The sequence below is a fragment of the Scyliorhinus torazame genome, chromosome 5 (assembly GCF_047496885.1).
Source record: "Scyliorhinus torazame isolate Kashiwa2021f chromosome 5, sScyTor2.1, whole genome shotgun sequence".
Lineage (NCBI taxonomy): Eukaryota > Metazoa > Chordata > Chondrichthyes > Carcharhiniformes > Scyliorhinidae > Scyliorhinus > Scyliorhinus torazame.
Window position 1 is genome coordinate 157,074,310 of NC_092711.1, and position 11,759 is coordinate 157,086,068.

General features: G+C 45.5%; 2 protein-coding genes across 5 annotated transcripts in view; one reads left to right on the top strand and one right to left on the bottom strand.

Annotated features, from left to right (window-relative positions):
- Positions 1 to 2,299, bottom strand: part of LOC140420262 (uncharacterized) — a 40,506-nt gene extending 38,207 nt beyond the window's left edge. For 2 of the 3 annotated variants that reach the window (XR_011946251.1, XR_011946252.1), the window contains exon 1: positions 2,198 to 2,299. The gene's annotated coding sequence lies outside the window, so the exon portion shown is untranslated. The remainder of the gene's footprint in view (positions 1 to 2,197) is intronic. The other variant, XM_072504299.1, reaches the window with a different exon arrangement.
- A 6,804-nt stretch (positions 2,300 to 9,103) lies between these two features.
- On the top strand, positions 9,104 to 11,203 carry LOC140420263 (uncharacterized). 2 transcript variants are annotated; one of them, XM_072504300.1, is made up of 2 exons: positions 9,104 to 9,206; positions 9,754 to 11,203. In XM_072504300.1, the coding sequence occupies exon 2, from the start codon at positions 10,123 to 10,125 to the stop codon at positions 10,930 to 10,932; it is 810 nt and encodes a 269-aa protein (XP_072360401.1). In that variant the 5' UTR covers positions 9,104 to 9,206; positions 9,754 to 10,122; the 3' UTR covers positions 10,933 to 11,203. The 2 variants fall into 2 exon arrangements, with proteins under 2 accessions (XP_072360401.1, XP_072360402.1); XM_072504301.1 differs by having other exon boundaries at positions 9,151 to 9,198.
- The last annotated feature ends 556 nt before the right edge of the window (positions 11,204 to 11,759 follow it).

Here is an 11,759-nt window from a genome sequence, read left to right on the forward strand (position 1 = left end):
CTCAAAATCTTTTGGCAACTGCCAGAGATATTTGTCCATTTGACTGGACTACAGAATTTGGGTAATGTTTCTTGCAGTGCACAAGGAGACTATTCGGTCCATTGGGTCTGCACCGGCCCTTAGAAAAAGCACTCTACCTAGGCTCACTCCCTGCCATATCCCCGTAACCCTGTGCATTGATCATGGTCAATTTACCTAACCTGGACATCTTTAGACACTACGGGACAATTTAGCATGGCCAATCCATCTAACTGCACACCATTGGACTGTAGGAGGAAATTAGAGCACCCAGAAATTGGAGCCGGAATTGAACCCATGTCTCTGGTGCTGTGAGTAGCTGTGCAACTGTGCCGCTGAACTGTATTGCTTGATTAGAAATGGGGGGTGCGGGAAGAACTTTATTCAGAGGCAATTTTTCAGAACTTCTAATTTACTGCCTATGAGGTTGGTGGAAGCTGCGATGATTATTAATTTCAAAATGGAATAGCATTGGCCCATTTAGGAACTAAACTTGCAGGGGAACATGGATATAGACGGGTAATTGTACTGACTAGTTTGCTCAACAGATTCGGTATGGTTTCGAATTAATGAATGGACGCCTTCTGTGCTACAATCACTCTGTGACTGGAAAAATATAACATAGATACACAACTATATTACAAAACTAGAAATAATAACAAATATATTTTATTACTGAACCATCAATAATATATCTAATCTGTACCATATAACAACAGTAGACATTTCTCTATCCGATATTAATTTACTGCCCCCTCAAATATCAGCCATCTCCTGGGGAAAGCAGCCCTTTAATTGTGAACATTAGGAAAGAGACCATCCTTTTAGTCAGACAAATAAATGTGTCAAGCTGAGAGAGCAAAGAATGTCAATGTCTTTAAGAGATAGAGAGAGGATGTGGGCTTCAATTTGTGGGAACCAACGGTTTGTGCCGGGGAGGTTGGATGGGGGGGTTTCAGAGGTGGCAGAGAGCACAGATTGAGAGGCGGGGGGACCTGTTTATTGGTGGGAGCTTTTCTTGTTTGGAGGAGGAGTTTGAACTCCCAGGAGGGAATGGGTTTCATTATTTACAGGTGAAGGACATCGTACCGGAGGCAGGTTCCTTTCCGCTTCTACCGACCCAGTGGATACAGGATAAGGCAGTTTCAAAAACGAGGATGGGGGAGGGGATGGTCTCAGAAATGTATAAAGAACTTATGGCGTGGGAGGGACGCCAGACAGGGGAAGTAAAGCGCAAGCGAGAAGAAGAGCTGGATAAGGAACTACAGGCGGGTCTTTGGGAGGATGCTCTGAGTAGAGTCAAAACGTCCTCATCATGTGCCAGGCTCAGCCTGATATAATTTAAGGTGGTCCACCGGGCACACACGACTGTTGCCTGGATGAGCAAGGTTTTGAAGGCGTGGTGGACTGGTGTGGGCAGTGTGCGGGAGGGCCCGCAAACCATGTCCACATGTTTTGGGCATGTCCGAAGCTTAGGGGATATTGGCGAGGATTTGCTGATGTCATGTCCATGGTTTTAAAGACAAGGATGGCACCGGGTGCAGAGGTGGCGATTTTTGGAGTGTCAGAAGACCCGGGAGTCAAGGGGACGAGAGAGGCTGACATTTTGGCCGTTGTCTCCTTGGTAGCCCAGAGACGGATCTTACTGGCACGGAGGGACTTGGAGTCCCCAAAATCGGGGGTATGGGTTAGTGACATGGCCGGGTTTCTTAGGCTTGAGAAAGTCAAGTTTGCCCAAAGAGGATCAACGTTGGGGTTCATCCAGAGGTAGCAGCCGTTTATCGACTTCTTTGAGGAAAATTAAACTGTTCGCAGATATAATAAGGGGGGGGGGGGGGGAAGGGGGTAGAGGGAGGTAGTTTAGTTTCGGCAAGATCAGTGAGTGAAGGAGGAGGGTGAGCTGGGGAACTGTGTCTGTTGGCTGGGTACAGTTGTGGGGTGGGGGGGGGGGGGGGGTATTTACTGAGTTATGTTTACATTTGTAATTACTGTTATATAATCATAAATGCCTTCAGAAAATGTTTTTTAAAAAAAAGAGAGAGAGAGACCTGGGCCAAGCTTTCCAGAGTCTGCACCCTCCCTGGATTCACTTCCTTTCCCTTCAGTTGCTCCAAGTGACCAATTGAAGGTGAGAATGAGAAAAGAAATGGAAAGAAGGAGAGAAGAAAGTGTTACTCACAGAGGCCTCCTTCTGCACTGTAGGTTCTATGTTATGTTCTAGGTTGGAGACAGGAGGACGTTTCTGTCTTTGTTCTCACTCTTCATTCACACAAAACCCGCATTCTGATTGGCTAGAGGTGCAGAGTCCTTCCGGTGTAACCTCCTCGCATTGGTCCAAATCTGAGTATGACGGTCAGGAGGTGGGCACTCCAATGTACATGCGCAGTTTCTCCTCTCCCTTGGACATGCGCAGTCCTGGGCCGCCTGCCCGCGCGGCGGATAAAGCGATTTCCCCAGCGCGGGGGGTTGTGGGTGCTGCGGTCGCCATTCTTCCTCCAGAGCCCAGCCTCCAAACTCCTGGAACTGGGATGAAAAGGGGGCAGGGCGCGGTGACCCAACTGACACAAGTACGTGCGGATAGTCACTGGATTGGTTTGTGCCGTTCCTTGACAAAACAGTTTGTTAGCTTCAGGTGGAAAGATTTAGACACCTGGGTGACATTAGGTGAGGGTGAACCTTAACCCGGGAGTCAGCATCTTCAGGGGAGGAGAACTGGGCGTTGGAGGGGATAGGGTGGAATGGAATAAGGGTGGGGGTGAGGAACTGGGAGAGTATCTGCGTTTCCTTTGTTGTTTTGGAAATAAACCTGTTCAAGGTACAACTCAGCTTTAGACCGATTCTTCCTCTGCAGACACTATTTTGAATGATGTGGAGATGCCGCTGTTGGACTGGGGTGAGCACAGTAAGAAGTCTTGCAACACCAGGTTAAAGTCCAACAGGTTTGTTTCAAGTCACTAGCTTTCGGAGCGCAGCTCCTTCATCAGGCGAGACACCTGATGAAATGATTCGAAACAAACCTGCTGGACTTTAAATTGGTGTTGTAAGACTTCTTACTATTTTGAATAACGTGGTAGCAGAGGATCAACACTAAACTTTGGTGCTTTGTTCGTGTGTAAGAAGTTTTATTCTCTCTCTCTGAGAAGAAGCACATTGCTGCTGACATTTTAGTTACAGAATGGCAGAAGGACAGGCTTTAATTATCCACGAATTTTCTCGGAGGGAGAACAACATCAGGAATGGAACAGTGAATCTGAGATGTGGACACGCGTCACTTCCATCCCCTGAAAGAGGCTGGATAGGGCTTTGGCTTCATCATTAACAGCAAAATACAAGGTTATGAGGAAAGTTTTTTCGGAATTCGTTGAGGATGATTTAGATGCTGAAAACTGATTGGATATTCCATTACCGTTTTGGATAAGTCGTATAAAAAAGATGAGTTGTTGGAAGCATATGAAGCATTGTTAACCTTTGATAGATTTCAGGAAATAGGTGGTCATCCATGGAGAAATATATTACGGACTTTGATAAGTCATATAAGAGATGAAAGGGTTTCATCATGAAATCCCAGGGTCTGTTTTCTCAGTTAAGTTGCTCGATTGTGGAGGCATTTTTCATGCCGATTGCATTTTGTTGAAACAAAATATGGGTCTTGGATGGTAACCAGAGGTGTTTGAACCCGGGAAATGCACTGGGGATGATTAATCAGTGTTTTCATCATTGATTCTCAGTATCATTATGTAATGAATTGTCTTCAGCGAAAGAATCGTGTTTTTCAGTAACTCATGAAACAGAAACTTCTGAGTCTGAGAATGATGATGGTGACTGTTGTGGGACAACCCAGTCCCCACCAGGAGATACTCAGAATCAGGTTTAAAGCTTTATTCCGATGTATGAAGGAAGAGACCAATTTTATATAATCTAAGACTGACTTTCACCATCCACATTAAAGACACCTCTTTTAGTCGCCTTCACATTCTATGAAGCTATTACTTACAATCATGTGTGAATCATCTGTCTCAAATGTCATTATTGTTTCTTATAAGTAAATGCATCAGACGTTGTTCATATAAGTTACTATGAAGGGTGCTGATATTGCCACATTAAGAGATCAGAATGTGCTGATGGAAGAACAAAGGCACATTCTGATCTCTTAATGTGCCACTGTCAACACCCTTCTTGATGTGGAGGTGCTGGCGTTGGACCCTTCTTAGTCATTATCACCACCTTTGTCTTTTTGTCCACTACGTCTTTGCCAATCCCCACCTGTCACTGGCCCTCTAACCAGCCCCACTGCTCCACGCCACCACCCCTCACAACAGGAGAAATCTCATCTTATTTCCAGTTCCCTCCAGCTTTGACAAAGAGACACCCAGGTTCGGAACGGCAGCTCCATTCTCTCTCCACCGATGCTGGCAGACCGGTGAGGATGTCCAGCATTTTCTGTTTTGTTTCTGATTGAGCATCTGCAGTAATTTGCTTTTATCATAGGTGCATTTAAGGGTTCCCTGTGTGTGAAGAGATTCACCCAGTTTTCCAATCTGTTGATGCCCCGGTGAGTTCACTCCAGGGAGAGGCTGTTTAAATGTTGTGTGCATGATGCCATGCGAGTGTCCCTTGAAGAAAGGTTTTTGTCTTATCACATGGCTTCAGTGACGTCATTTTGTGTATGGAGCTGGGCTGTCGCTGTCAGGTGTTTGGTCTCAGTTTCATTTTGGAGTGCAGAGGAGGAAATAAGTGTTTTTTTGTCTATCTCTCTCTATTTTCATTTTAAATATCTGTTCCAGTAAAAAAAACATTGGTTGTGGGTACCTGCTTTGGTAACTTAAAATATATAGTATGATTTCCAGAAGGAGTTTAAATCTGCTAATTGAAACTGGCTCAAAATTTCAGGAAAAAGACCAGTCCCATTCAAGTGAGAATGCAGTGTGCTGTGCTACGCCCTTGAGTAGGGCTTTTTGGTTTATTGGATTTTGTTATTGAATTCGAACAGTTAAAGGCGGAATTCATTAAGTGTTATACATAGATTACTGTAGCTGTATGGTGTCTTTATGTTTGATAATTCTTGCTGTGTGTTTATATATATATATATATATATATATATATATATATATATATATATAAAGTGTGCGTGTGTTAACTGTATTCGAAAATAAACCTTGTTTTGATTAAGGTGTCTAGGGAATCTGTTGAATCACACCTGAGGCGAAGGCTTTTGTGCTCATCCTAGCCAAATTCAACATAAAGGTTGTAGATCAGGTGCACTCCATAATACACTTGGGAGTTTCTAAGCCCTGACCCATAACAGTGGGAAGGGAGTCACTCACTCCCTGACAATGTCCTGACACACCAGTGAGTTTCTGTTTGAATGTAGGGGTTGGATTCTGCTGCTATTGCTGCTGTTAATCACATCCAGGACTGAACCATGTTCACTCTGACAGTTGAGGTATTTTCTATTGTTGTTAATAATCCCTGTAACTGGGCTGGGAATTTAATATTCTGGATGAATTTCAAATAAATTATCCTCCGTGAATTTTTCAAGTCCTTAATGTCAACGAAAGGAAAAGGTAGATTTTAAGCAGAGTGGTGAAAGAGGAGAGAGAAGTGGAGGGGTGAAGGGAGGGAATTCCAGAGTTTAGAACCCTGGCATCTGAAGACTGAAAGAGAGTCAGCCCTGGATTATGGGGGAGTCGAGTCTCTGGAGAGGGGACCTGCACCCACGACCTTCAGAGGCGAGACTGTGAGACTGACTGAGCCATGGTGTTCGGGAAAGTGATGTAAAGTTTCAGTCTCCTCCTTGCCCTGTCCTTTACCCCATTCCAGGATCAGCAAATCGAGCTGAGAAACTGGGCAGTAACTAAAAGGGAAAAGACAAAGGTTACAAAAATAATCCTCTTTCCCAGCGAACAGTGTAATTGTGGAACTCACTATCACAGGTAGTGGATGAGGTGGATAATATTGATGTATATCAGGGGAGACTGGATGAACAGATGAAGGAGAAGAGAAGAACAAGAGTGGTGAGAATGTGGAGCTCGCTGCCAAACAGAGTAGTTGGGATGAACAGTACAGATGTCTGTCAGGGGAAGCTGGATAAACACATGAGGAAGAAAGCTGGAGCTTGATGAAGTAAAGTGGGAGGAGTCTCGGGTACAGTATAAATGACAGGGACTGAATGGCCTGGTTCGGGTGCTGTACATTGTGAGTGAAGAACTTGCATCACACAAGATTCCCACCTCTTCAGCCAATTAAATACGTATTAAAAAAACATTTTGGCATTTGTTGTGTTAAAAACTTTGTTTGAGATGCGATGTTTTAACATGGAAAACATGCTCAAGTTTAGGGTGGGGATCTTAATGTTGAAACAGCACCACACTTATAAATGTAAAAATAGCGAGGATCAGAGGATAGGGGCTAAAGATCAGGAAATAGCCAAGTTAAAACCTGCCCAGAATGCAGCAGAATGGGTTGAGCAAGCTGATACTGAGCTGAAAGGGACCAGGGTCTGGACAGACTCTGAACTAAAGAGGCTTGTGTACACACAGATATTGATCTGAAACGCTTTTTGTGTTCTATTTGTCTAGGTGTCTTCAGACCCTGAAGCAGATAATTCCAAGTCGCCCTGAGGGAATTTCAGGTGGTGCTGTTCCCATGTGTTTGCTGCCCTTGTCCTTCATGACAGTCAAGGTTATGGGTTGGGAAGGTGATGTCGGAGGAGCCCTGGTGAGCTCATAGATCATAGAATTTACAGTGCAGAAGGAGGCCATTCAGTCCATCTAGTCTGTACCGGCCCTTGGAAAGAACACCCGACTTAAGCCCATGCCTCCACTCTATCCCCGTAACCCAGTAACCCCACCTATTCTTTTTGGACACTAAGGACAATTAACTTTGGCCAATCCACCTAACCTGCACATCTTTGGACTCTGGGAGGAAACCAGAGCACCCAGAGGAAACCCACGCAGACACGGGGAGAACGTGCAGACTCCGCACAAACAATGACCCAAGCCTGGAATCGAACCTGGGACCCTGGAGTTGTGAAGCAACTGTGCCAACCACTGTGCTACCGTACTGCCCCTATTACTGTGCTAACGTCCTGCCCTATCACTGTGCTACCGTGAAATATCTTGTAGATGGTACACACACTGCTACCATTGTGCTCTTGAGGTCAAGAGAGGTCACTGTTTCAGGTGGTGAATGGGGTACTGAACAAGCTGATGCATTGTCCTGTATAAAACATGATGTGGAGATGCCGGCATTGGACAGGGGTGGGCATAGTGAGAAGTCTCACAACACCAGGGGAAAGTCCAACAGCTTTATTTAAAATCACAAGCTTTCGGAGCACTGCTCCGTCATCAGGTCTCACTTCACCTGATGATGAAGCAGTGCTTTGAAAACTTGATTTCAAATAAACCTATTGGACTTTAACCTGGTGTTGTGAGACCTCTTACTGTATAAAACAGACTCCATAATTTAAATAAGACTGGCTGATAAATAATAATTGTTGTTGGACAGGACTGTGACCGAGGAAATATAACCAATTCAGTCCACTTGAAAAAAGATCTGGTCTTCAAAGATATATCAGAAGAAATCACATTTGATATTTGTAGTTCAATTTATTGCCTCAGCAACTCACTCAGACACCAGACTGACAAAGGCATTGATTGGACAATAGCTGGAAACAATGATCTGAAATGTTCTGTGAGTGAAACGTCGCTCTTTAACCCGGAATGGACTATGTCAGAGTTAAAGGCAATACCAGGCTAAATTACATTGAATATACAGCACAGAAACAGGCCTTTCTGCCCAACCAATCTCTGCCAGTATTTCTACTTCACCTCATCCTCCTCCCATGCTTTCCCATCTGACTCTATCAGTGTGTCCGTCTGTTTATTTCACCCTCATGTGTTCATCCAGCTCCCTCTTCAATGTATCGATGTTATTCACCTCCACCACTCACTGTGGTAGTGAGTTCCACATTATCACTACTCTCTGGAAAGAAGTTTCTCCTGAATTCAGTTTTGCTCTTAACCCTACAAGTGGGAAACGCCCTCTGTGTTTATCAAAAGCTTTGATAGTTTTAATGACCTCAATTAGCCCCTCAGCCTTGTATTTTGAAGAGAGAAAAGTGACCAAGCCTAGTCATTGTGAACACTGGGATGGGTGGGCTAGGCTGGTCTGTATGAATTAGATAGTTAATCAGACTGTTCATTGGTGTTCGGGAGTAGTCGGGGAGTTCAAGCGGCTATCTTCAATAAAACGTTAATTTTCATTTGGACAGCACATTTAAAAAAAATAGAGTACCCAATTATTTTCTTTCCAATTAAGGAGCAATTTAATGTGGCCAATCCACCTAACCCGCACATCTTTGGATTGTGGGGTGAAACCCATGCAGACACAGGTAGAATATGCAAACTCCACACAGACAGTGACCCGGGGCCAGGATTGAACCCAGGTCCTCAGCATCGTAGGCAGCAGTGCTAACCTCTGCACCACCGTGCCGCCCTCTTTGATAGCACATTTGACTTAATAAAATACGCCATGGATTTTCCAGGAACATTGTAAAAGAAAGTTTCATGAAGGTTGTCCAAGATCGTGATGTCTCACAAATTCTACATCTCATTCCCCAGATAGTCTCTCCTTCCTATTGATTTCAACATCAATTCATCCCATTATCTACTCCTGCTTTCCCCAAAAATCTCCTCCCCTGAAGGCGCTGACTGTCGAGTTAAGTTTCACACTAATCTATGGCCCTCCCAATATTTCACCCAGGTGTCTAACCTTTACACATTAAGTTAACAAACTGTTTTGTTAAGGGAGCGCCACAATCAAATCCACTCACTACCCATATGTACTTTGTGTCAGGGTGGGGTCATTCGCCCCCCCCCTCACCCCCACATTTCATCCCATACCAAAGCGTTTGGAGACTGGACTCAGGATGAGTAATGGCGGCCATAGCTCCCATAATCGCCCGCGGTGGCGAAACCGCTCCATTCGCCGGGTGGGCGGCCCGGACTGCGCATGTCTTGGGAGCGATGGAAAGCTGCGCATGTGCATCGAGAACCCACCCCTGACCTTTCGGCTGAGCTGTTGACCAATGGGAACAGTGGAAGGGTCGGAAGTACACTGGTTCTGAAGAAAAAGGAAGTGAATCCAGGGAGGGTGCAGACTCTGGAAAGGGTGGCCCAGGTCTCTCGGTAAGTTCACGGATTGTGCGAAAATTGGTGGGGTGGTAAATAATGAGGAGGATAGCCTTTGGTTACAGGAGGATAATAATAATCTTTATTATTGACAAAAGTAACCCTGCAGCGTCCATCCAATTCAGTTAGAAATTATTGATCACCTCTGCTTGAGGACCTTCATTGGCAGAAAGTTCCAGATCATGATCAATCGCAACCCCGTGTATTTTAACCAACTGATACAATCCTTTACATTAAACACAATTTTAGTCCTGTTACATATTTCCGTTAGGCTGGCAGTCTGCATGAAGATTTCCAGGTCTCTGTCCACGATTGTAAGCAGTGAGCATGGATCTGTCAATCAGCCTGAATCAGCACCTTCAGGAGAATTGGGAGGGTGAATATTAGATACAGCAGAGTGAGAATGGAGGGTGTGTGTGTGGGACGGAGATTTACAGATTTGGGGAAATGAGAGAGGACAGAATGTTCCATAGAAACTAGAAATGTCTGTTCTGAATTCCGATCCTGTACTGACAATGATGTCTTTTGTAAACTCCTTTTACAGGATATCAGAAGAGGAAGAATTACAGACAGAAATCTCAAACCAAACCTCACGTCTCGATTTGACAGATTCACTCAATTCACCGGCCTTTGAATCGAGAAGCAAAAAGGTTTGTCTGATCTGCCTGCTTCAGATGGTTTTAACCATCAGTGTGACTGGAAAAACACCAAGACACACCTGAGTGAGAGTGTCCCAGAGCACTGACTGGAAAGAGCTTTAATCAGTTACACAGCCTAAAAAAAACATCACACCATCCACAGCGGGGAGAGACCGTACACAAATTCTGTGTTAGTCTTCAACTGATCGTCCAACCTGGGGAGACACAAGGACACCAGCACCGTGGAGAAACCATGGAAATGCCCAGATTGTGGGATGGGATTCAGATTCCCATCTGTACTGGAAGCTCATCGGCGCATTCACACTGGGGAGAGGCCGTTCACCTGCTCTCAGCGTGAGAAGGGATTCGTTCAGTTATCCCACCTGAAGAAGCACCAGCCAGTCCACGTCGGGGAGAGGCCATTCACCTGCTCCATGTGTGGGAAGGGGTTCAGTACTTCTTCCGAACTGCTGACGCACCACCAAGTTCACACTCGGGAGAGACCGTTCAGCTGCTCTCACTGCACAAAGATGTTTCGAATCTCATCCCATCTGCTGGCACACCAGCACATTCACACCGGAGAGAGGCCGTTCACCTGCTCTCAGTGTGGAAAGGGATTCACTCAAATAAGCCACCTACATAGACACCAGCGAATTCACACTGGCGAGAGGCCATTCACTTGCTCTGACTGTGGGAAGGGATTCACTCGGTTATCCAGCCTGCAGACACACCAGCGAGTTCACACTGGGGAGAGGCCTTTCACCTGCTCTGACTGTGGGACAGGATTCACTCGGTTATCCCACCTACAGACACACCAGCGAATTCACACTGGGGAGAGGCCGTTCACCTGTCCTGACTGTGGGAAGGGATTCACTCATTTAACCAATCTGCAGGCACACCAGCGAATTCACACGGGGGAGAGGCCGTTCACTTGCTTTGAATGTGGGAAGGGATTCACTCTCTTAGCCACGATGCAGGCACACCAGCGACTTCATACAGGAGAGAGGCCATTCACATGCACAGTGTGTGGGAAGGGATTTACTCGGTCAACACATCTGCTGAGACACCAGCGAGTTCACGAGTGATGACGGGTTGGATTCTGCTGTTATTGCTGCTGTTAGTCACATCCAGGACTGAACCATGTTCATTCTGACACTTGGTGAAATGGCAGGGTTAATGGACGGTTTCTTTCTGCTGGACTGGCCGGTCTCACAACTTTGCTTCCAGTGGGCTGATGCTCTTTGAGCCTGGGAGAGCACATTTCCACTGAAATGATCCACAAAAGCTGATGAAGGACATTTGTTTTATCCTGAATGATAAATAGTGTTTCTCTCCCCACTACATCTAAATTAAATACAGAAAGTACTGGAAAAACGCAGCAGGTCAGGCAGCATCTGTGAGAGAGAAACAGAGTTAACGTTTCACGTCCAATGTAACTTTACTTCAGAACTAAAGAGAGAGAGAAATATGATGGGTTTGATGCTGGTGAGAAAGGGGGAGTTTCGGGTAGAACAAAAGAGAAAACCAGGGATGGGTGAGATTAAATGACAAAAATGTCCTGTTGACGTTTAGCTGCTGTGTATAAAGAGTCAAAGGTTCTGCTCCTTTTCACCAACACCTTTATTTCACTTTCACAGACTGCACAAAACGCTATCATCGCACCACCTGACACAAAGGCTCCGGTTTCCTCCCACGAGTCCCGAAAGAGGTGAACATAGAACAATACAAGAGCAGCACGGTGGCGCAGTGGTAGCACTGCAGTCTCACAGCACCGAGGTCCCAGGTTCAATCCCAGCTCTGGGTCACTGTCCGTGTGGAGTTTGCACATTCTCCCCATGTTTGCGTGGGTGTCACCCCCACAACCCAAAAGATGTGCAGGGTAGGTGGATTGAACATGCTAAATTGCCCCTTA